At 37.7% G+C, this 26,737-nt stretch overlaps 2 protein-coding genes across 2 annotated transcripts in view; both read right to left on the reverse strand.

The window, feature by feature from the left end:
- LOC135706208 (GTPase-activating Rap/Ran-GAP domain-like protein 3) overlaps nucleotides 1-26,737 on the reverse strand; it is a 205,007-nt gene that overhangs the window by 158,997 nt on the left and 19,273 nt on the right. The gene's annotated exons all lie outside the window — the stretch shown is intronic.
- Nucleotides 1,144-2,774, reverse strand: LOC135706212 (uncharacterized). Its single transcript, XM_065227777.1, has 2 exons — nucleotides 2,360-2,774; nucleotides 1,144-2,291 (listed from the first exon to the last, which is right to left on the reverse strand). Exons 1-2 carry the CDS (start codon nucleotides 2,772-2,774, stop codon nucleotides 1,918-1,920), a joined length of 789 nt encoding a protein of 262 aa, XP_065083849.1. The 3' UTR covers nucleotides 1,144-1,917.

A 26,737-nucleotide genomic window follows, 5' to 3' on the forward strand; every position in this document is an offset into this window, starting at 1 on the left:
ATAAATCCGTTTCGTTTCGTCTGGCAAAGTTTTGCACACATTCATCCCAAATGATACTGCGTACTGTAGTGCTCCAAAATTACCGAAGGTATGATGTGGAACTTGTGGATCACTCCAGGATTTGCATGCAGAGCACCATTAAAAGCGATAAAACCATGCATCTGACATTGCGAGTGTTGCGAAGATTTCATCCAGCCAGAAATACATGCTGTGTTACGGATCCTGTTTTCTTGCTCTGCACTAACTGTTGGATAACGCGGATAAATTGAGGAGATAACAGTAAAGGAGAGTGCCCATACTTGATTCGAGGGGAGACTTGACCCTCATGATGGTTGTTTTGTAAATCTGGTGTATGCAGTAACAGAATCCAACTAGCTCAAATCTAGATTCAGCTAGAAAAATGGCCTAGAAGCTTTTGTAAACAAAGACTTCTCTCGATGATGCCTAGGAATTCGAGACACTCCCACGCAAACCAACATAACACCTGGGTTGGGGGCAGTCTTTCCCTACCCAATGGTTATGTGGGTTTACGTGGGTGAGTTTTTAGTTTCTGGAAATCATCTAGAGAAGGCATTGTTTTCAAAAACTGTTAGGCCCTTTTTCCAGTTCTACAGAAATAAACAAAACTTTTTAGCATTGGCTACGCATCTCATGAAAGTGGATCAAGCATACCCCGAATCAAGTATAGCCACCTACCTCTACAATTGTCATCACCATTTCTTAATAAATCGATTTTTTATGAATGGCCTTATTTGAATTATTGAAAAAATAACGACATTGAATTCCTTTTGGGTGAAGTGAGTTAGTCTGTCAGTGTACATAATTTTCAAATTGTCTACATGTAATTTAATCTTTCAAGAATGGTGAAGTGGTTACTAACTGAAGAATAAATTAATTAAATGAACATGAATAAGGAAGAGTTCACGAGCTATAGGAAAAGTGCTCACTGGTAAGGTGGTTGGTTTTTATGTGTTGATTATTGCCTGGGTGCCTATATGCTATAGCCATAAAGATTGAATAATTCTAGATAGAACTGGAAAAGGGCCTAACAACTTTTATCAACAATACCTTCTCTACATGATTTTTAGAAAATCAGACTTGCCCACGTAAACCAACATAACTTTCGGGTAGGAAAGACTGCCCCTGTCTGGTGGTTATTTTGGTTTGCGTGAGCGTGTCTTAAATTCCTAGTCATCATTGAGAGAAGTCATCGTGTACAACAGGTGCTAGGCCCTTATTCTATTTGAATATATGTCCTTATTATCACTGATCATAGAAAAACAAGTAATCCCTCCATTTATGTGGCGGGTGGTGCCGTCCACCCACCTCTATTTTTCTGTTGTCTTTCAACCAATTGAGCCAAGAAACAGTTGAAACAAAGCAATTGATGAAAAATAAAAAATAAGAAAATCAGTTGATTCCGAAGATGCCGTCCTCAATAGTCGGCCAATGAATCCTTCCAATTGTATAGAGTAGGGATTATTTGTTCATAAACCTCCCGGTTTAGCTTTATCAGTAGGATGTTTTCCAATGTGCCCTCGCCTAATGTGGACCGATGGGGTGAAAGAACCAGTGCTAGAGCGCTGAACGCCCTTTCAACCATTGACTGCGTCGCTGGTACAGACATTACCACTGCAGCAACAGCAGATAGCTCACGGTGACTAGTCTTACGGTTCATCCAATGTTGCCACACGTTGTATGACGTAGGTTGACGTTGTTCCGCCTCAAGAGCCTTAACCTGCTGCTGGAATGTGGAGTTTGAAGATGAAGCAACCAATGTTCCACCAAACATTTCCGTGATAAAATCATCCTTTTCGTTGGTTTCACTGTTGTCATTAGCCGAGGTAGTCGGTTCAACGGAATCGATTTCCAGCCGTTTGATGCGTTCCCATGTTTGAAAAATAAATCTCTGTATATTTAGGAAAAAAAAATTATGAACTCTGATGTGCCTGGTATAAACTGTACCGTTTTATTTATTGTTACCTGTATATGTTCCTTTTCGGCAATGGTGAATATTTTTGAATTTATGAAAGAAAGCCGCGGGTCCAGATATAATGCCATTTTAAACGCCATACAGCCTTTGAGGTTTGTGAGTCTCCTTGTCAGCGATTCGACCAAAACTTTGGAAAACGGATTGTTTTCCAGCTGTCTCACCTCGCGTATTGTCATCAACCATTCAAGATAAAAATCGTTAAGTGACATGTGAGCTTCTTGGAATTTTTTTGTGCAAACGAATAATGGCCTGAATGCTTCAACATATTGCTCGACGAATTCCCAGTTGGATGAAAGATCTGTTATAAATAATGATGATGATTTGTGTTATCGTTATTTCTTTTGTAGAGTTCTAAATTTATCTTACATAGCTCAGGGAACTCCTGTCCCAGTTGGACAAAGAAGGATTTCTGCTCTAAAAAACTATCGAGCATCTTGAATATCCCACCCCATCTTGTCTGGCACCAAACTGGAGGATATGTGGCGTTGTGGTAATCGAAATTCGTTTTGTATTTCACGTTTTTACAGCGTTTGGCAACCTCAGTAACTTGCTTCACGTTAGGGTGGCTTTTATCCACGACATCGAGGATGGCCAGCTGTAGGGTGTGTACAGCACATCTCACCAGGTTTAAGTTCTCTCGTGCCTGGTCATGGAACTCATTTGTAATCTTCTCGGCCATTTCCTCAGCAATGCTGTTTGATGCTTCGTCGTCTTCTTCAGTCAACATAGGAATCAATGATGCCTCAAACTCATCCTTGAGCTGCCTGACACAAGCAAGCATGTTGGCTCCATTGTCGACCGTTATCGCAAAAATTTTTGATCAAGCTTGAGACCATATCGAGCCAGTATTTCGAGAACTTTTGATTTAAAAAAACCAGCAGTTTGATGGTCCTTGACCTCGATCATACCTATAGCAAATATGTTCTCAAAAAAAGTGTCAAAAATAATTATAGATCTTCTCACCTAGTGTTCTGGTTACAATTGTGTCACCCACAGCGAATTGCACTCCAATCCCCAGAACATGATGGTTAAGTCGAGAGGCTGAGTCGATCATTAAGCATAACAGTCTGGTTTTCATTTCGATTGCCATGGTTGTCCGGATTTTAGATGCTGCTTGCTCAATGTGTACTGTTGCGTTTGATCGGTTCAGCTTGATTCCCACAGCTGCTTCTAAGGGATCCAGTAGCTGTCTAAGGCCTTCCCACTGGAAACACGACAGTGGAAGATGATGGTAGGTTACGAGTTTTATGGCTGAATCCACGAGCAACTGTTTGTCAATTGGAACTGATTTTTTAGGGATAATTCGAGGTTTTTTCTTCGGCGTTGCATGTTCACTTATCAAACCGTGCTCTTTAGCCAGGTTTGTGTGACGAGTCCGAAAATGACGGATAAAGTTTCCGGCATCGTATTTTGATTGGATGTATGTGCACTTGTTGTTGCCTTCAATCCGGCAGTACACCCGTTCTCCGTCTTTTTGCACGAATTGGGCTGTGATTTCGGCAAAACTTTTAGAATTTTCAGTTTTTCTTTTTTGGCTTTCCATTCTTGGGATTCTACTTTGAACCAAATCTTAACGTTTAGCACTACCACGCGAAGATCAATTGAATCGTGATCAGTAAGTCAATTGATAGACTTGCCTTTTCATTTGACAAGAGTAAAACTCGATGAACTGTATGAATGGTGGTTCGAATGAATGAGGGTTCATTCAATTGAACAAAATAAAGACAGCGAAAAGCAACCCGCATGAATGAAGCACACCCATCTGTCAAATCGATTCATTGACATTGATGGTTCTGATGAATAGAAGAGTTATCAGAATCGACTGATTGTTCATGTTTGCTCGGATTCAAATGAATGATTTGAAAATTTGCAGCACTGCTTGAATATGTTATTTAAGACCTAAATAAACAATATTTTACAAAAAAAAAAATTGATATACTTTTGGTTGCATCGCCAACTTGAGGCGAATCCTAACCGAATACCTTATCCGAACCTCCATCTCCGTAGCACTTATAGCTAAGTCGGTGGCCTACATCTCCTTCCCTATCCCTAGTTATGGTAAAGATGGGCGTGGCCGGGAACAGCGACAATCAGAGTCATGAGTATCGCTAGCAATCCAATCTACGAAGTATATTATAACAACGCTAACACTAACGCTTACTAAAAAAAAATCCGGAAATTTATGATTTTACAAGCATTTAATTTGATTAGTTATGACCAAATACAGATAACGAAATATGTTGTTAAATTGCATCGTCTTTGAGAAATCGTATGAGTAATAACCGTTTTACACATTTAAAAAAAAAGCTTTACATTTAAGAGAAATTTGCTTTATAATTCCCGGGTATAGTTGGGAAAAGCTTATAAAGGAAGACAAAACGATTTCGGGGGAAGAGCCAGCCAGGCTGACTTCTGAGGACAGCTGAAACAGAGTTAGGATAGGTCGCATAAAACTTCCTGGGAAGTCGGAAGACAATGTCAGCTGAAACTAGAATGATTGATTGCAAGTTCAAGGTTCTGGCAAAACTCGAAAGGAAATTTCAATGGCAGTCTAAGGAAAAGATGGAATAAACTCTCTAGAGAAGTTGGAATAAACTGTTCGGGAACAGTTTGGAGGTAGTTTCCACCGAAAGTCGGAAAATACTTTCGGTTGAATCTAGATGGATAGTAGGAGAAACTTCCGGGCGTAATCAAAATAATCATTCAAGAGAAGTTGGCACACTCAGTAAAAAAAAAAGAGGGAAATTTGTGGGAAAACAAATGATAGAACGGGCGAAGTCAGAAGAAACTTTCAAAAGAGGATGAAAAAAAAATCATCATGGGAAGCTGGAGGCGAGTCCGACGTAGTAGTTAGCAATGCCCTAAAAAGTCAGGTTGAATTAGTAATTTTCATATGCATATGAACAGCCATCCGCCTGAAGTGATGAAAAAGGCCAGAGCATCAACCGAAGGATCATCAGGAAACCCTCTTCCAACAAAACAAAAGGTGATCCCTCCAACTCACAAGAATGGGGATAAAAATGGTCTCCTCAACCCGTGAATTTTTTGACATAGGATTACGTGTTTCAGCTACATATTGGATTGCAATTTCAAAAAACCAAAATCAACAGCGCAACGAAAAGTGGTCTGGTTTTGACTACTTATTACTCAGTCAATAGAGGATGAACTTTAATTCTAAACAAGCCAATCGATTGAAAATTTTTCTACAAATCTGCTAAAATGAACACTTTATTAATTTTCTATAGGCTACTTTTGAAAATTACACACATGTCCAACTGTTGCAATGGTGATAAAAACTATCACCGATTGCATGCAAAAATCGCTTTCCCTAACACAGATTTCCAAATCGAATTCCATCCAGTCTCGCCGAACGGTGCTTATTCAATCATCGTGTGTCGTGGTGTCCGGTCGGTCGTCATCATCATCAGCAGTGCATTCGGTGCATGGCGTTGAACATAGTTTTCCAGTACACGAAGAAAGCCTGCCCGCAAGCAGCGAGCTGCAGCCCACATGAGCGTTAATTCACCGAATAAGGAGGAAGAAGCCACATCGCTACTGATCGGATTCAGTAACTCACTCTCGTTCGAAACAACATACAGCTCACCAGACTTATCTGTGTTGAACACCTAATAGCTCAGTATTACTCGACCATCACGTCCAGAAGCACCACCTTCATAGAAATATGGGGGGGTAAGATGGTTTGAAACAAGTTGACTTATGGATTTTTAGTTGAGCAAAAATAGATTTATTCATGTTTAGTTTTATGCGTAGAACATGCGCTGGTTTTGAATATTCTTATTGATTTATTCGTTCACGATGACATCCAAATCGAGACCCTTAGCCATGTCCTTATGAAAATATAATATATTGGTCTTCAGACGCCCAAGACTTGTAAACGAGCTCTCAGCAGTAGTTGACGACACGGGAATGGTAAGGTTAATTCTTAAAAACTTTTCAAACAGATTTGATGTAATCGAGGATGCTGGAAATTATTTCCACAGTTTTATCTGCTTCTTTAAGAATCGTTAAAAACACCTCTCTTTGCACCAGCAACAGATCCGAATCGATGTCATTACCATAGAAACTGATAATTTTTGACATATTGGTGTCGCCACCCTGCATAAATTGTGCAAATTCGAATAAAAAAAAAGATTCCATATCGAAGCGAGAGGTAAGCGATACCAGGACTTTGTTAATAATTTCTACACGGTAAGAAAAAAGTACCCACAAGTAAATTATTTTCATTCATCTCCGCTCTATAGTGCAGGAGCCCAAAAGTAGGTAGAGTGGGTCGAAATGATTGGGATTTTTTTCCTGGATACTTTCGGTGATCAAACTTCTTCTGGTCTGTTTATTTGTTAGTTTTTCCTAAATTTCCCCATAATCATTTTTAGAGAAGCTTAGGCTAGCTTTCAGCATTTCGACCATCCGGTGTGCTTCCTCCAATCGCAGGGATTTTTTGTAAGGCTGTATTCACTGTATCGACGTATCCAAAAAAAAAATCACCGTTCAAGACAAAGTAGAATTCGAATTTCCCCAACATTCTCAAAAATACGGATACCTTAGAGCCAGAATCAGGAGCGTCAAGTCTTTAAGGTGGATCTCTGACAAAATTTAAAGAATGAGCTAGAAAATGGACAGAAAGAGCCCATTTGTTGTCAGCAAGTATTCTTGTCTGTACTCTGATTTTACTGCCAGCCATATTATTCACCCCATCGTAGCACTGTCCTCTACAACTTGAGATAAGCAGATCGAATCGAACGAGAACATCTTCAAAAATAGAATGCAAATACGACGAAGTGGTTGATTAAGCTTTGTAGAAACCAAGGAAGAACTCCTGGACCTCAAGAGAATGTGTAAAAATCCTTAAACAAAAAGAAAAGTGTTCTTTTCTGCTAATGTCCGCCGTTTCGTCACATATAGTCGCAAAAAAATCCGCTTCCCTCATCCGCTTTATCACTTGTCGAAGAAAAGAATGACTTCTCGTAAGATTCTCGTTTCAGCCACATTTGCAACTCGCGCGAATCTTCACCACGCAAGTTCAACAAATTAGTGAAGTTGCTTGAGTCATCATGATGACTACAAATAGCGAGACCTTGAGTAGCCTAATATATAATTGACGAAAAAATCTGCTTTAAGCAGGAACTATTCGCTAACATTTCCTTTTGACGTAGGATCACGTCTTTCGGCAACATATTGAGGGTGCAATTTCAAAAAACCAAAATCGACCGCGTTACGAAAAGTGGTCAGGTTTTAACCACTTATAACTCTGTCCATAGCGGATGGTTTTAAATTCTGAACAAGCCAATCGATTGACAAATTCTCTACAAATCTGCTACAAGAAAAACTTTATCTATTTTCAAAAGGTTGCTTTTAAAAATTACGCATATGTCCAACTATTGCAATTGTGATCAAAATTATCACCAACTGCAAGCAAAAAGCGCTTTCCCTATCACGGATTTCAAAATCTAATTCCATCCGGTCCCGTCGAACGGAGCTTATTTAATCACCGTGTGTGGTGGTGTCCGGTCCATCGTCATAATCAGCAGCAGCAGCTGTGCTTTTGTTGCATGGCATTGAACATTGTTCTCCAGTACACAACGAAAGGCTGCCCACAAGCAGCGAGCTGCAGCACACATAAAGGGCGAACACGAAATTATTGCGACACATTCAACAGGGCATAACTTTTCTACCATTGGGTAAAAATCAACCAAATTTTGCACACTTTCTCATTGATGTGTATTGTGTACATGCTGTCAAACTCGAATTCGTGTTTTTCAATTCAACGAAAATGGAGGTGAACCAACGCGAGTTGAGAGAACAAATTCTTTCCAAACACCTGGAATTTCCTGACCTGTCGCACCGGCAGTTGGGAAAAATGTTGAACATTCACCATTCAACCGTCTCCAGAGTGTTGAAGCGGTTCCAGGAGCGGTTGACGTTGGACCACGGCAAAGGAGCTGGAAGAAAACCGGGACTGGAGAACAAAAAGACGGAGGGAAAGTTGAAGCGGATGATTAAAGCAAATCCCAACGTCTCAAGCCGTGATTTGGCTAAAAAGATCGGCATGTCGCAGAGCTACGTCCAGAATGCAAAGAAGAGAGCTGGACTACATACATACAAGGTACAGAACTTCCCAATCCGCGATGAGCGGCAACAATCGACGGCTAAAACTCGGGCACGGAAGCTCTACGAGAAGATGCTGACAAAATATGGCTGCTGTGTGATGGACGACGAAACGTATATAAAAGCCGATTTTAAGCAAATTCCGGGGTTGGAGTTTTTCACCGGCAAGAGCAAGTTCGATGTGGACGACAAATTTAAGAAGAAGAAAATGTCGAAGTTCGCCTCCAAATATCTCATTTGGCAGGCCATCTGCTCTTGCGGACTGAGAAGTGAGCCTTTCGTGACAAAGGGCACAGTAAATGGCGAGATCTACAAATCTGAGTGCCTAGAGAAGCGCCTTTTGCCGTTCTTGCAGCAGCACGACGAAGCTCCGCTATTTTGGCCAGATTTGGCATCATGCCACTATTCTAAAAGTGTCCTGGAGTGGTATGAGGCCAATTCTGTCCATTTTGTCCCAAAGGACATGAATCCGCCAAACTGTCCGGAGCTGCGCCCGGTGGAGCAGTACTGGGCAATAATGAAACGGGAACTTCGGAAGAGCAAGAAGACAGTCAAAGACGAGAAGGACATGTTAAGAAAAAGGAAAAAAAAACTGAGAAACTGGTACCAGATGACACTTTTAAGACTTTGATGAAGGGCATCAAGCGAAAATGCGTTCAATTTTACACTCAAGGCTCCATCGATTAACTTTTCTTTTGATTTTTGAAGTAAATATATGAATAAAACTACCCTAAAATTTTGGTTTGATTCTAAACATTATAAGAAAATTGGCATGACATTTTCGGTGTCGCAATAATTTCGTGTTTGCCCTTTAATCGGATTTAGTAGCTTTTCGTGAGTCGCTGTTGGCCATCTACATATGTCAAGCGCGTCACCCTCGTTCCAAACAACATACAGCTCGTCAGCCTCATCTGTGATGAACACCCTGATAGCTCAGTATTACTCAGCCATTACGACAAAACGACCCTGTTCAGGACCACCATAAATGCGTTAAAGAGTATTTTATGGACATTTGTCAGGGTCATCAATCGGATGTCAGTTCCCATAAGTTTAAATCTAACATACCATGTTCTTTTTAAGGCAACATTGAGGTGCAATTTCAAAGACCAAAGTCGGTTCTTTGAAATGCAAATCGATAGGAAATCTTTCTACGAATCTGTTAAAATTAAGACTATGAATTTTGCACGAAAATACGTAATTGTGTCTTCAGAAAACGAGGTGTTTCTGTGATGGGAAAAAAACACTGTCGTCGAATATTGATATCGAGCAGGTAATCCTACGTCAAATCTACGGTCGTGTCTTGGATACAACCTCTTACTTTTTACCTTGATTTGCATCAATTCATGGACCGCGGACCAACGGCTTTACTTCGCTTCCGAAGGAAGGCGTGATGATCAGAGATGTTATGCCTCAGAAAATCCTGGCGGCGCCGACTGGGATTAAACCCAGTTCCTTTGGGGTGAGAGGCAATCACACTTACCAGTACACCACCAGCACCGCTTACCTCAACCCGTGATGAATACAACAAATCCAAGACGTACCTGAGCAAGGCTGGCGTAGAGTTCTATCAGCATGACGTGGCAGCCGAAAAACCATTCAAGGCAGTGGTCAGAGGACTACCCATCATGGAAACCGAGGACATCAAAGCGGATCAATATAGGAGTGGTTCTGAAAACCAAACCAAAAGCACGTTCTGCACCGAGCATGGGATTAATTTTCACCTTTCGGTCACCAATTACAGTGCAGTTTCGAACCCCTTCGGATACGGTTGTGTTTAAAGTGTGTTCTCTGTTTTGTGCGTGCGTTCGCTTTCATAGTTTTCGGTGGTTTTCCGAGAAGTTTTAGAATCGAGAAAGAAAACATGATTCATCAAGTTTGCAAGCATCAGAAGATTTTGCGCTATCTGCGTTGTTTGATTTTTTTGAAATTTGTGGCATCGGGAGTGATAATTTTAACTTCAGTTTATTTACGCGGTGATGATGTTGTTTCGCTCGCAACTATTTTTGAAAAAAAAAAATATGTTTTTTCGATCGAAAAGGAAAAGTGCTGATAATGTGTCCGTCGCGAATTTGGTGGAGATTCGGTAGCTGATGTTGCCGTGAATCAGCGAGTTTACGCCTTAGGGGCTGTCCATAAACTACGTAGACAGATTTTTCTCCATTTCCAACACCCCCCTCCCCCCCGTAGACAACCGTAGATATTTAGCAACTCCCTCCCCCCCCCCCTACCTGTCTACGTGGTTTTTTCCAATACTCCTAAATACGCTGAAAACCGAAAAAATAGAATTTTTCTGAAAAAACAACAATTCAAATTTTTATTTTTATACGTAGATATAACTAAAATATAACAAGAAGAAAAACTCAAGAGTAAAGTAAGAATTAAAGAAATATAAAAAAAATATTGAACAACATTTTTACAGGAGGCAACTCAACAGAAGCGTTATCCAGCCAGACAACCTCCATGACATCTGCTGGGCCGTCAACCACACAAAGCACTTCCTCCGATCGCTAATTCAATATTTTAAGTGGCCGTGCCTTGAATTGACTGACAATCGGTTTGTGGAAGTTTTTAATGTGAGCTGCCACATTGCTCTTTGATGCAAAGTATAGGCCATATACAGTGCACACGCGTCCTGGAAAAAGATAAACATTAAGAAAATAATCGATACCGATTGTCGTTTGGGCAAATCCAGACCAATGAGCTAAAATCGGAATTTCAGACTCGACCCTTTCAGATTACCGTGAAACTTTGCAAATTGTTCGCTATGGTAAATCATTAACTCTCCCGATAAAAAATTTGGGGGTACCCCCCAAATAACATACCAATTAACGTTAAATTTCCATTTTCTGTGTGAAATTTGAAAGATATTGAAGGAAATTTACTTCGTAAGTATTTGGATCCATAAGTTTTGTAAAATAAAACTTCACTTAAAGTTACATTTTCCCAAATTCACATTGAACAATCATGACTGATTTTCTCAGAATTTGGTTGGCCAAATTTTGAAATTAAAGTGGTAGTAGCACCTTTATTGTATACCCATCAAGCACCGTTAATGATTTTTTTTTATTTTGAAATTTTTTTAAATAATTAAAATAGTTAATTATGTCATCGCTCACAAGTTTGGAGTCACCCTAAAAAAACTGAAAACCTCGTACTTTGATAATTTTTTAACTCATTGTAGAAATGACGTTGTATAGAGAAATGATAAGAAAATTATCTCATCAATACATTGAAATAGCAATCTATCTATCTGAAAAATGTTTTCAACGGCATTTATCACAGTAGAGGAAAATCGAAAGAAAAATCAGGAAAATCCTTTTACTAGCCTATGGCTAAAAATCTCTCAAATAAAGGAAAAAAAAAGAAAAATCCTTCGCCAGGTTTATGAAAATTTTCTTTTGGTTTAATACATCCTTGAATACTTTTTATCTTTCAGTGGTAATACTAACGACCGGCCATAGGATCTCTAAGAAAACTATCATTTTTTTGTTTAATGATTTTCTTAAAATGGCCCATAATCGTCCATTAATTTTTCCGATAATTACTTTAAAACGGTAAAAGATACCAGAAATTTCCCCTAGTAAAAGATAAGAAGTAATACACCGGGGCAAGTTGAAACGGTATTTTGAAACTTGAACTTTAAGCCTCTCTAGAACAGTAATTAATTTAGATACACCAGATGTTTTTACACCAACAGTTTCATGAAAGTGTTTTCCAGAAGCATATTTGTTAAGCATACAATAATAGTGTGTATTATTTCATGTTACCCCATATAGTGGGGTTAGTTGAAACACTTATTATACAGCAGTTTAACGATGAAAATTGTAAAAAAAAACCTTAAAACACATTTATTCATGTATAAAATAACCCTTTGCGGATATTATAAACCCCTGGCGGGATTAAAAGTATCCTCGTCGGGTATTTCCATCACTGCGACCATTTTTCTGATCTATTGTGATATATTCTCCATTTTTTTTTCTTTAGTTATATCAAGATGCCGTATCACTATTATTAGGAGTGATCGCCATCGCTTGACTAATAGCATTATCCCAGCACGGCATTATACTTCGAATAAAGTGCACTGCTGTACTGGGAGTTGTTCCCCAAATGTCAAAGGGTTTTATCAGCCCCTTGTCGAAGAACTGACGCCTTTTATTGAAAATTGTCGGACAGTGGCATAGCAAATTTTCCGAGTCTTCCTTTTCTATGCCACATAAGCGACATACATCATCTTGAAGTTTTCCAATCAGCTTCAAGTGATAACGGCTCGGACAATGACCTGTTATAAGACCTGCATATATACTAAGATCTTTCTTAGAAAGTTCCATGATTTTGTGGGTCACAGAAATGTTTGGATTAATGAATCGCTTCGAATGCCTAGCAATAGTGTTCTTCCAGTTTTCCTCCACTTTTGAAGATTCCCACGCTTTTAGCCCCATTCTAAGAGATGCAGCCGATAAGCCACAAAAGGGCTCTGGCCCGATGAACTTATGAGAAGATCCGAGTCTTGCTAGTGCATCAGCTCTTTCATTTCCCTCAATCCCGCAATGACCAGGAACCCAATATAAGTTGACTTGATTATGACAAGACAATTTTTTAAGTGATTGAACCAGTGTTGGAAAAATCATTTTCAAAAAAAGTTCTATCACAGCTCATTGCAGAGATAAATCCCAAAGGAACTTCTCACAAAAAGTTCGCGAACGAGAGATGATAAAAAGTTCATGAAAGCGTAGAGCGAGAGAAATTTTCATTTCGTATCGCGAAAGATCTTTCGTCTCTCCATCTCACATCATTTCACACGTACTCGTGATTCGAACCAACCAAATATCCCCTCAGCTTTGTTCTTTTTTTTCCAGCGGGTAAAGGTGGCGATGATCACGCGAGAGTGTCTGTTTGTTTTCTTCTCATTCTCCGATATTTTTCGCATCCTTCACATTAAATACCATTTCCAGAGAACTTTGAGATTTGGGCGTAATTGCTTTTGTAAACAAACACGTCATTCAGCGATTTCTCACGAATCAAAGCACAATCTAGTGAACTATACTAATAACTATACCAAATGAATCATTCCTCTACCTGTCTGTGTTGTTAGTTTTTTAGATTGAACTTTAATTCACGAGAAATCGGCGAATTAAGTGTGTGTTTACAAAAGAAATTACGCCCTAATCTCAAAGTTTTCCGGATTTATTTATAGTTTTAGTTCTCAATGCAACCAGCTAATAGTAGATACTTGTAACTATTCACCAAGAGTCTAATCTTTGCTGACCAAGTCATCATTTGTGGCTGTACTCTTCGACAAGAAGAACTATGCTATTAGTGCGAAGTACAGTTAGACCACTGAAATTGGCGCTTAGAAATGTTTAGTGTTAGCTAGCAAGCATTCTGTTGATTAGTCTTACTGCATTGAGAACATGCTTATTAGGGTGGTTCAAAATATCGGCTTTGCTTCACTAATTTCAATCGATTTTTAATCAGGTCCAGATAATTCTCCCAAAATTTGAGCTTATTGGGTTGTGATCTCATTCTGCAATGGCCATCTAAAATTTATAAGTGATTATTTTGTTCACCTCGTCTTTAAATTTCGCCATAATGATCTACCAATAAATTAGCCTTGTGTACTCATAGGAAATTTTCTCAGCTACATTTTTTTTCTAAAGACCACTTTTTAATTGAACGTTGAGGAAATTAGTTATTAATTGATTTCTAATCTGCTAACTTTCTGATTTGATCACTCGACTGCATTAGGTAGAGGACAGCAATGTAACCCAGTAGCTCGCCCGGTAGCTTGAATTTCCACACAACCTTGAATGAAAATATTAAATTTGCTGGTCACTGGTGCCATAAAGCTACTGTACCTTTTTTCATGGATCTCAAACTGCAAAAAAAATCTATTAAACATCGATTCTAAAAAAATAGTTTACTTGATAATTTTTATTCAGCAGGTGTATTCACTTGGGAATCTATCACTTCGCAAGTTGAAAGTATTTTGATATTGTCTGTTAATTTCAAGTCTTGCAATACTTGTGGATGGAAAATTTAGATCGTTCTCAATCTGTCACTATATCAAAAGCTCAAGGTACATGGTACTTTGATTAATTTTGTATTCATTTCCAGCCAACTGGTAGTAATTTTTTGTTTTCTTTTTTTTCTGCCTATATTTTTTACAGTTTTAATGGACATTGAATAACCTGTTTAAATTTTTTATCATCCTAAATTGCACACTAAAAAGATGTTTTTGTCAGATCCTTGGTCAGCAAATAAAGCGTTTTGAAGTTCAGCAGTGCAGCAGTCCCGCATACCTTATGGTTTTACATAGGGAGGGTCTAGACCCTTTCTAGTTTTACATTGTTTTACAGGATTCCCAGTCATGGGAGAGGACAGTAATAGGAAGTGCTGTAAATTTTCATATCATTCGATTGAAGATGAACCACTACAACCATTCAATCAATTCTGTGTAAACGAATTCTCACATGACCATAATTTGAAGAGCCCCTTTCTCATTCGAAGCTCATTGTCACTGTCAATTGAGTCACTCAGTATCATTTGACATACGACAGTGGAGTATGGAAGAAATCCAGGAAAATGGTCCCGAACAGACAAGTCGACCCGATGTCGGATCAATGTAAGGCTAATTTAAGGTCGATGTCGACCCAATGTCTTGTTAATGTCGGGTCAATTTTGGGTTTATGTCGGGTCAATGTCGGGTCAACATCGGGTTGGGGTTTGATAGAAGTCAGGTTGGTATCGGGTTGGCTTAGCTTTTTCGCCGGAATGTCGACCAGAGCTCCGTTTGTGTGTAGGTTACACTCAATCGAATGATATATGTATAGCGTTTCTCAAATGAGAATGATCCATGCCTTCGTCAAATGACTAAGCAACTGATATCACCCATTCGGAGGAGGTCCCCTTTGATAGCGAATAGCTACTTTTCTCATTTTCATCAAAAATGTTCAAATGATTTTGAGAATTTACAGCACTGTACTAATAGCACAGTGAAAAAGTTCACCACCACCTATATTCCCAACCATCCCCTGCATATAATTATTGCATAAGAGCTTACAGGAACGATATTACGAACACTAGTGATGAGAGGAGCCATGCATTAACTGTATTTCGTGAAAATGAGGATACATTAGGCGCTCCTCCTTCCGCAACCCCCTATCCTGAGGAACGGTTTTAATATAAAAATTGCTAGTCACAAAATCTTACACTACCCTCCCCGTTCCTCGTTAATGTCGCGTTGACACTTGTGCTGATTCATTCATTTTTTTTTGCCAGAAACCAATGCACCAATCAATCAGTTGCACAAAACTGTTCACATCATCCTGATAACGGCTACTTTAAACAACAGGCGCCAGTAGACAGCCAGGTACCAGACTTATCAGTCTTTAGAGATTGTATTGATTTACTCGGGATAGCTTTCTGTCTATAATCTTTCCCTTGTGAAATGTGCAGTGCAATTTTCAAGAACGAATGTGGTGTAAAGAGATAGAGAAAAAAAAATGATCTGATATTTTTCGTATCCTCACGTTGGTGATTCGAGTTAAAAAAATTCGCGATATCTCATTCTCACATCCCAGAAAGTTCGCTCAGGAAATATTGGAGTGTGAAACTAGTGAGGGAAGTTCCCAACGTATCGCAAGCGAAAATGATATTTTGGTGAGAATTCCATCACTGGATTGAACACACTCCCAGACAAGTTTTGGTGTACATGTCGCCGACTTTAAAGCATTTAGAGCAGCTTGACTGTCGGACATGACGCATATATTTGAACTCATATAGTTTCTACGCAAACATATAATGGAACACTCTAAAATTGCTTGGATTTCAGCTTGGAACACAGTTAGCCATCTGCCCATAGAAAACGATATTTCTATCCCTGGGCCAGTTACTCCTGCTCCCACTTGATTGTTCAATATTGAACCATCTGTATAAAAATCAATCGATCCTGGAAGAAGAACCGGGCCACCAAATTGCCATGAATTACGCCCAGGGTCAACTACTTGAAAAAGTCGATTGAAATTGTATCTGTTCTCCATCCAGTCTTCGTTGTTCCTTACTAGAGGGTTGATACTAACAGTTTTTAAAATCCTAAGATGTCCTCTAAGGTCTCCTTCAAAGAGTTTCACTGACCTTGTAATCCTTAGAGAACACTTTTCGGCTTCTAGTTGTACAAATTGATGCAATGGTAGGATACAAAGCAAAGCATCCAATGCCTTCGATGGTGTACTTCTCATTGTACCTGTTATTGAGAGAGTGGCTAACCTGTGTAGTTTATCTAACTTTCTCTGAGCAACACTCTCTTTTGTTTTTGGCCACCAGACCAATGCACCATAAGTAATCCTGGGTTTCACAATTGCCGAGTAAATCCAATGGATCATTTTCGGTTTCAGTCCCCACTGTTTACCGAATGTTCTTTTGCATATCCATAGAGCATTAGTAGCTTTGTTTATTGCCTGCTCTATATGCATATTCCAATTAAGTTTACTATCGAGGATTACTCCAAGATATTTGACAGCATTAGAAAGTTCCAAAAGTGTGCCTTTCAATCTTATGTTGTCTACTGAAAATTTCTTCCTTCGCGTAAATGGCACGATAGTAGTTTTAGAAGGATTTATGTTTAATCCTTCCCTATCACACCACGATAAGACAAAATTTAAAGCAATTTGCATTCTGTTAGCGATAATACAATCATATTTGCCACGTACAGTTATGACTATATCATCTGCGAAGCCAATTATTTCGAAGCCTTGGACTATTAAATTTTTGAGAAGATCATCACCTATTAAGGGGAAGCTTACCGGCCCGAAAATAAAAAAATATTTTCGGTACATTTTTATTTCTTTAAAAATATTGGGAAAAAATATCAAAAATCAAAGAAAATCAGTTTGTTCCTTAGATTTTTGTCAAAAATTACATGTAAAATTTGTTTTCTATCTCATCATGAAAAAAAAATTGGACTCAGCAAAACCGAAAAGTCGATGTTTTGTGGTTTTTTGAGTCCAACTTTATGCCATAATGACTTATAAAAAATGTTTTTGCACGTGAATTTTCTTTGAAAAATTAAAAAATATATGATTTTCTTAGAATTTTGATATCTTTTTCCAATATTTTTAGAAAAATCAAAACGTAATTATTTTTTTCGGAGCGGTGAGCTTCCCCAGACCACAATATGACGTCTGAGACAAAATTGTAGAAAAAAAATGCTTTTCAGAAAAAATATAAAAGATTCACCAAATTAATGTAACTTTTGATACAAATCCATAAAAGTGTTAAAAACTTTAATAACAGAAAATGACCCTCTTCAATATTTTTGATTAAAAAGCATACTCAAAGTTCTATTGTATTGTGAAATTTTCAAGTTGAACACTTAAAAATTGACTAAAATCATGGCACAAATTTAAGACTTGTTGTTTATATGTACAAGTTTTTGTAAGTTTTTTCACAGAAAACAATTTATTAGGTCTAAGCAATCAAATTGTGTGTAACGATATACCAAAAAGTCGTTTTAACAAAAAGTTAAAACATTTGACTAGAAGTTCTTGTTCTATGATATTTATCAATTTTTAAGTGTCCATTATGAAAAATTCTATTTTTTGTAAAAATCATAAAACAACAACTTTTAATCAAATATTTTAAATTTTTGTTTAGACGATTTTTTGGTATATAGTTGAACACAATTTGATTGTTTGGACCTAATAAATTCTGATGAATGTGGGCGTCTTAGTGGAATACCTGTATAATGAGAGAGAGAAGGATTAGTATTTTCCATTTAATTCCACTACTTTATTTGCTTATCCTTGACAGATACGCGTATTTCGTCTACAATGTGCAGACTTCTTCAGTGTCTTGTACTAATACTCGACTCTAATAAATTGTTTTCTGAGGGGAAAACTTGCAGAAAGTTGTATAAACAAAAAGTTTTAAAGTTTTTCCATGATTTTTGTCAATTTTTAAGTGTCTAACTTGAAAATTTCACAAAAAATAGAACTTTGAATATGCTTTCTAATAAAAATTGTTCAAAAATATTAAAAAGGGTCATTTCTGTTTTTAATGTTTCTAACACTTTTTAGATTTTTTACCAAAAACTTCGTAAATTTTTGTACCATTTATATTTTTTTCTGAAAAGCATTTATTTCTTCCTACAACATTGTCTCAGATGTCATTTCGATTTGTTGTGGCGTTTTCGTAGATTTATTGAAATATTTTGAAAACGCCATTTTGAAACTTTTTGCATGATTCAAAATGGCTTAATTTTAGCTGAAATGTGAATGATTTACCATACAAGGCAACTATTTATATAAAGTTTCATGCAAATCGGAGAAGGTCGAGTTTGAAAATCATTTTTTTTTTGCTATTTGGCCTGGAACTGCTCTGTTCAATCACAGTGATATCACACTTCCGCTAATAGTTACGCCTTCCTTTTCAAGCACCTTTCAAGCACCTTATTCAAGCATAAAAAATTATAAGAAAAAATGTTCCACCCTGGCAATGGATTTCCGGATTTTTCATGCGGGTTTTTCGTGGATTGCTAAGATGATTTACTTATGCCACGGATACACTTGTATGAGAATCTATGAGCATAAGAATTATTTGTATAATAATTATGAGCACTTAGCATAAACTAGTAATCCTATCCTATATATATATATATATATATATATATATATGTGACCAAGATTACCAATGGATTTGTTTTCAAAAACGATTTTTTTTAAGTCAATTTTTGAACAGCACGGCCGATTCCAAAGATCAAAATATAAAATGAAAGGTAATTAAAAATGCTTCTTAGGAAAAATATGATGATAATACTCTACATGTCTTTTTTGATTTATGTTAGCTATGTATCAATGGAGACGTATGGTAGTCTAGTCGCTAAGGAGTATTGAGTAAAAACCCAAAACTTAATAACTTCCAAAAATATAATTCAAAACCAAAAAAAAAATTGCTGATTTTTTTAAATTTTGTGTAAAAAAGAGAGAATATCTATTCGTATTACTCTGTCCTGTGGATTTCCTATATACATGGAACTGTTATGCGAATAGCGGTGGTATCCACAAACTATTTCCACTTATCTCCAACTCTTCCTGGGTCTCTCCTTAAATGATACTGCCAAATAATTTGAATATCCAGCTAATTTGTCAAATCTTACTTAAGGCTCACGCACATTTGTTTCGTTTGCGAAGCGTTGATGCAAATTTGATAGTTAGATAATAGATTGAGCTTTTATTTTGCAGGAACGTATTACAACCGGATCAAATGTGCGTGACACTTTATGCATTGTGCGCCGGCCTTCAACCGTTTGCACTAAGCGAAATGGAATCCTTTTAGATGAATTGGAATAGCATTTCGCTGCTGACCTTATATTTTATTCTAACTGCATAATACACCAGATAGTGGTCATTTGAATTTCATAGACTTAACAACTAATCAATAGTCCAAAAAGGCCAATAATTCGGTCAGCACACCAAATTTTATGCAATTCAACTGTTTATTCCTGTGGGTTATGTTTCCTCATAATGTTCAATGATTGGGATATTTTGTGGTTTTGTTCTTGATATCTCAATGAAAATGTTCTATTCGGAATAAATTTGTAGATGGAAGCATCACAATAGTAAGCGGCTAAATACATAAAAAAAACTGTTCTAATAAAACCACGTAGACAGGACCTTCACCCCTCCCCCCCCCGTAGACAAACGTAGACATTTTTGGAACCCCTCCCTCCCCCCAAAGTGTCTACGTAGTTTATGGACAGCCCCTTACAAAAGTGCTCGTCTGCTGGTCTCTCGCCAGTGTCGGAGATTGTGAGCAAGCTGGACCAAGACTGGACGGGCGGTAGCTGGTGGCCGTGAACGGAACCTGGGGAAAGCACTAGACGCAAACCTCCTACCCGGTGACCATGGAAATGCAAGAAAAATTGTTTTCGTTGAAGGAAGTATTACAACAAAGGTTATTGCTATTAGATATTTTTGCAAACAGTAACAATGTTATATCCTAGACAAATGCTAAGTTACAAACTCGCTGTTGTCGTCGTCGTAGGCAGTACCGTTAGTATATGTAAAATCAACCATCAGCCGCTGAAACTATATGAATTATCGCGCATTACTTTTGTTCATTACATACCAAGGCTTAAATCATGTTTTACCGTGGAGTGTTGTGGTTTTGAGATGCTCGATAAACCTAGAGGCATCGGTTTTGCTTAATGAGCAGAATATCATGGGTTTAGTCCCAAGCTCTCCCACAACATAACACAACACAAAAATATCAAGTATCATTCGAGCTAAAAATATTTATTTACATAAAATGACCTGGAAATTTCAGGGTTACATCTTCCTTATATTGGGAGCTGCGGAGACATACCCTAATAAAAATTGTATGGTTAATTTGCTTAACGACGTGTTCTGGGTATCATCCAAACCATTTGTGGAATAGTTCAATGATTTGGGTTATCGTTCGTTTATGGTTATTTTTTATTAGGGTAGAGCTGCATCATTTTGTATGTAAAATAATTATTATTTTCATTGCAGAATACCAGTTTTTTTTTATCCATATAAATGTATTTTCATTATTATGTATTTTAATGTTCTGATATATTTCATTTCTCCATTTTATAAATTTACTATATATAAATCAAAACTGGGTTGGGAGGGAGCATCAGAGTATCATTTGACCTGGAACTGGACGATTAGAGTGGTATGACAACTGGAGTCTAGGAGGGAATAAACACTATCATTTTCTTTATCCTACCGATTCGATTGTGATGGTGTGAATTCTACTCCAACAGTTTCAGGGAGATTGACGCGCCCTTCTTAACAAACCATCCTCTAGGAAGCTTAATAAGTATTTCGAATTACGTTAGTCGATTTGTTGGATCGTATCGTTGGAAGGAGATTCTTAAAATCCCGTGCATTTCGCGTAAGTGCCTCTGCTTACGGGTCTACGCCCCTCCGTTTTTAACCCTTCATACAGCGATATTGTGAATTTAGTTCGGTAGCTCAAATTGATCATGCTGTTAAGTGGAGCTGCATACAAGACAAAATCTTCGAAGGGATGGTGGCTACCTTACATAAATTACATACATTACATACATACATCTTCTTTCGGTCACCAATTACCGATACTAAGAAGCAATGATTCTGGTTTCCAACAATCGAGGAGATGAATTTTTAATCAACTGTCACTTTGCACGAATCCATTTGCAATTGTGCAGTTCAACTGAATAATTCATTCGATTCTTTTCTATCATTCATTTATTTGATATATGCACTCAAATAGGTTCATATAGAAAATTCATTTCCCTTTATTGATCTCAATTAAAATTGAAATAGCCATCGTTATATTTGAAGGGCTTCCCAGCAGAGCATTCTTTGTCAGTTATTTTTCACCATGGAGCGAGCAAAACGTTTCTGGAAGCGTACCAAAGATTTCGATAACGAATCCGACTATTTCTGGTTGGTGGACTCCATCTGTTTGTTGTTTGGTAATTCCAGTCAAGTTCTCTACATTTATCGCATGTGTACATTAAACATATTTTATTTCAGAACAACGACTACCAAATACCAAGCGATTAAGCATCAAAGCCGTGTGGATGACTCTTAGCATTATACACGCCTTTCAGTACCTTTGCTACACTGTTCAACTTTGTCGTTGTCTCAGTCACAGCCCAGTAGATGTGGAGAAACTTACGGTGATTGCCAATCTATTGTTTGTGTTGACCGTTGCCATTCTTCGAGGCCTATGTTTGGCTTACCATCGCGATAACATTTTGAAACTAAAACACTATCTAAACGCCAAAAAATGCCAACGTTACGAAATTAATGCCTTCGAAGTACGTAAATGCATGTACCGGAAGATCAATAGATATGTGGCAGTATTCCATCTTGTCACAACAATGAACAGCTGCATGTGGGCCTTTACTACTGGATTGCAAGAAGATGTTGTCCATTTCCCATTCCACATAAGCGGTTTGCCCAGTAGTGTTGAAAAATCGATTGATGTTTGTTTTGCGATACTGTTTATTCCATGGTGCTTCACAGTGTGGTACAGTCCCACACAGTTCATTCCAATGTTGAAAATTGTACACACAGAACTGTCCGTGATTGTTGATCAGTTTGAGGGGCTGTTTGAGAAGGTAGTTGTAAAATATGCGTCACGGCCAAATGATTTAAATCTGTTACCAAAGAGGCAGAGGGCATGTTTTTGGGCTGAACTGGACACGACATTCAAAAGTGCCATATTTCATCATTCCGAATTCAGCAGGTAAAATGTCAACATGGAATGATCAGAACTATTGTACATGCTGTGGTTTAATGTGGTTTAAATTTTCAGGATGCTAAAACTGCTTCAGAAGATATCCAGCCTTAACTTTTTCATATTTATCTGCTCGAGCGTGGTTATAATAACATTTAATATTTTCCTGTTCATTGTGGAACCCTCAATAGGGCGTTTGCCTTTGCAACTGTTGGCACTTCAGTATGTTTCGGAAACTTACCTTTGTTGCACCATGTTTGACCGTTTGGAAACCGAGGTACATGTCAGCTTATCGGATACACTTGCATAATCAATATGTAATACATTTCAGAACGATCGCATCACCAACTATATCTACGTCATCGATTGGATACATTCGGCGAGTAGAAACAGTCCATCCGAACGAATGCACTGTAAATCAATTACTCAAAACGCCAATTTACTGCTTCAACAAGTCCGCAAAGGACTCGCCATTCGAGCGGGTGGAATTTTTGCCCTCAAATTGTGCACGTTTACCAGTTTGATGCGATCGGTTTATTCACTTCTGACACTGTTGATGAAAACTCTGTGAATGGATTTTCCCTGTCCAATGAATTATGATTACAATAGTTCCTGCATTGTGTTATTGAAAACTTAGCTACATCCCTTAGTGGCAGCATGTGCCTTAAGCTTACAAGTTGTAGAATGAAAAAAAAAAAATAAACGAAACTAAATTTAATGCATCTCAACTAGCGTAAGATACGAAATCCATATACTTTCAAAGTTTGATTTTCAAATAAAATTTTAGACTGTTGGTACACCTAGGTGTATCAGAAACGGCAATAATATACCAATGTTTAGTTTAAGGACATTAAACAGACAAGTGCTGGTACTGGTACTGGTTGACTACATTACATTAGGAAATCTATATTTTTTATCGGCATCTATCACAACCCAAAACAATTGCAAATGTAGTAGTGTAAGAGCGCCAGTTAAGGCACTAGCTCTCCAGTTCCATGAAAATCTCTTTGAGCTAACTTAGGAAGTTTGTCCCATCTTTCTCTGGGATTTCCTTTCGAAAATTCTTTATAATATTATAACAAATACTCCTAGAGCGGCGCCGGTGCACAGTGGTGCCAAGGGTATCAAAACACGCGCTTTTTTATTTACGCTGAAATGGATGATTAAATGTACTAGGTGTCTTCTGAGAAGTTTCTCGGGTTACAACACTTCTTCTTATGGTAAAAGGAAATTAAAGATTAATCCACCCAAAAGTGAGATGCAACATTTATGTTTTTAGTATGATGAGATACAAAATAATTGTGTTCAGCGAAGCTGTAGAGAACATTACTGTGAACAACTTTGCCAAAGACTATAACTTTCTAGTTCTTATAGCTGCTGAGATATATACAGACACGGGGAGATAGTACCATGGATATAGATCTACTAGTTTACGAGCCGTTTCTATTCCGTAGCTTTCGAACCTCTCGCAGTTAATTTCGTAGCCTGATGATAGTATAAGAGTTATTAGTTGAATATACATTTATCCAAGTATTCATATGTTTTATTACCGGACGTTAATTTCCAACATGAGGGAACTACCGAAAAACAAGAGTGAGGTGTGCTCTGGGGATGCCCTGCAATTTTTTTGCCATCACAGATGACAACGGCGAGAACAGTGATATCGACGAAGAGGAAACTGCACGCGCGAGATTCGTACAATTTCAATCGGAACATTATAAACATTAAACAGGTAAGATTTTGGTATTGTTAACACTAGTTTACAGCATTTTTGAACTCGGTAAGGTGATGATCATTTCCAATGCAAAATCCTATGCTGAATTCTATGCCGTGGTCAGAAAAAATTAAAGTAGAGCCATTTTTGAGATATACAAAAATTTTGATTTTTTGAATTTTGGACAAAAGTACGATTACTAAAATGTCAATATCTTTGGAACTAGTGCACCAATTTTAAATCTTTTTTTATGAAAATGAAGCTAAATAAATTTGCTATCGTTCACTAGAATATTATGTCTTAATTAAAAATTTAAATTTGAAGTCATTTAAAAATTTACAGCATTTTTTTTTATTTTTCCTGCGAATTTTCCATAAAAATCTTGTTTTAATCAACATTTTTAATGGGATAAAAAGATTCAAAAAATCATTCCATAATTTATTCTTGAAGTCCATTCAAAACCGGAGAAAATGAGCCTTTAATGGATGAAATCGGTTGAAAATTGTCGCAGTTATGAGCATTTTTGTAAAACACTTAAAAATGTTGCTGAAATACAACAGCTTTAGAGTTCCTTTTCTAGGTGTCGTTGTAAGCATCTAAATCGCATGTAAAGTTTTCATGGGAGATTCTTTTCTCTACATATCAATTTGATTAAGGCATATCAGGATTTAACACCGAGTTGATACAAAAGAAATTTATTTAGGTTTTATTAAAAATGATTGAGAATCGAATGACTTTGTCTTCGATGTTTTGAACTTGTTTCTCGAATCAGAAACCAACAATAGTCACCCATCATTGCTTCATCCCAAAACCCTTGGTAACGACGTTCCATCATCTTCATTTGTTGGTGAAAACGTTCGCCGTGCTCATCACTCTCGTCACCAAGATTTTCCGGGAAAAAATCCATGTGAGAATGTAGGAAATGTATCTTCAAAGACATATTCACACCTGTGTTCAGTGAAATAAAAGGATTTGAAATTAATTATATGTAACAAACACAATATTTTTGATTTATACCTATTTTCTCATAATTTTTGAGCAATTCATCGACGGCTTCCTCATAATCTGGGCTTCTGAAATTTCCTAAAAAGGTTGTGACAACACGCTGGAACGATTTCCACGCTTCTTCCTCATCTGGTGTCAAAACTGTATTGAATGCGGAATCATTGAGCAGTTTTTTGATCTGTGGGCCAACAAATACACCTTCCTTTATCTTTGCGTCAGATAAATTTGGAAATACTGATTTCAAGTACTGGAATGCCGGCCCTTCTTTTTGCAACGCTTTGACGAAATTTTTGAATAGCCCAAGTTTTATATGTAGTGGTGGAAGTATTATGCGTTCTTTTACCACAAGAGGATCATTTTTAACTTTGTCTTTACCAATTGTGAAATTATCCCGTTTTGGCCAATCTTTTCGGACGTAGTGTTCCTTACGAGCTCGACTGTCCCATTTACACAAAAAACACATATATTTTGTGTATCCCTGTTGCAATCCAGTCAACATGGCAACCACTTTAAGATCGGAACAAATTTTCCAATTGTGTTGATTGTAATTTATCAAATTGAGCAATAGAGCCATTGATTCATACGTTTCCTTCATATTAACGGTATGAGCTAATGGAATAGAAGGTTTCTCATTCCCTTGATGCAGTAAAACGGCTTTCAAGCTCAACTTGCTGCTATCGATGAATAAACGCCATTCAGCTGGATCATATGGCTCACCAAACTCTTCAAACAAGCCGTTTACGTCATGGCAAAAACATGCCTTGTCCTTTGTAGAATAATATTTGTCAAATTTCTTGTGACGATTCCTGTGACAAGAAATGTTGACCTCCTTGCTCAGCATGTTGTGTTCTTTCAAGCGTGATGCCAGCAATTCGGATTTCTCCTTCGATAAGTCGAGATCTCGCACCAAATCATTAAATTCGGATTGTGTAAACATTTTTGGGTTTCTTTCCAATTCCACCTCGAAGTCTTCCTCGCATTCCTCCTTGAATTCCTCCTCACTTTTTGTAACGGTCGATTCAACAGAGGGCGCTCGTTTCCGCTTTGAATAAACAGGATACGGGACCGAACTTGAATGTGGAACAGGTTTTGTCATAGAAGCCACTTGTGGATACTCAACTGTTTCGTGACGTCCTTGTTGCTTAACTTTTGTCAAGCAGAAATAACAATCCGTTGCATGACAAAACGGTCGACGCCATACCCAAGTAGCACACTTCGATCGAAATAAGCTGCTGTAACTTGATTGTGACTGGAATAAGTGGCACACAAGTAACCACAATTGTTCAGTGACATGTGTGCTGCTAGGGTATGGTGGACATGTCAAAGGACAAATAGCGACTGACAGATAACAAATAAGTGAGTTAGTAAGTAAGACATTAACACTTATCAAAAATAGATGAAGTAAGATAATGTCGATCAGGAAAGAACAAAGCACTACCATGCTGTACATAAATTGTTTATATGAAAGTTATTCAAAAAATCAATTTACCTTGCGCCTGACATCCACCTAGCCAAGCACGTTTTGCACGAACTACATAATACTTTTGGAATCCACGGTTTGTCAAAGTCTCCAGGATCAATTTTAAAATAAAGCCTGTATGCAGTTTGCAACGGAGCAGTGAAATTGACCGATTTTGTAAATATATAGT

Source organism: Ochlerotatus camptorhynchus, unplaced genomic scaffold (assembly GCF_037179485.1).
Source record: "Ochlerotatus camptorhynchus isolate MF236.1 unplaced genomic scaffold, CSIRO-AGI_Acam_v1.1 ptg000275l, whole genome shotgun sequence".
In the NCBI taxonomy this organism is placed as follows: domain Eukaryota; kingdom Metazoa; phylum Arthropoda; class Insecta; order Diptera; family Culicidae; genus Ochlerotatus; species Ochlerotatus camptorhynchus.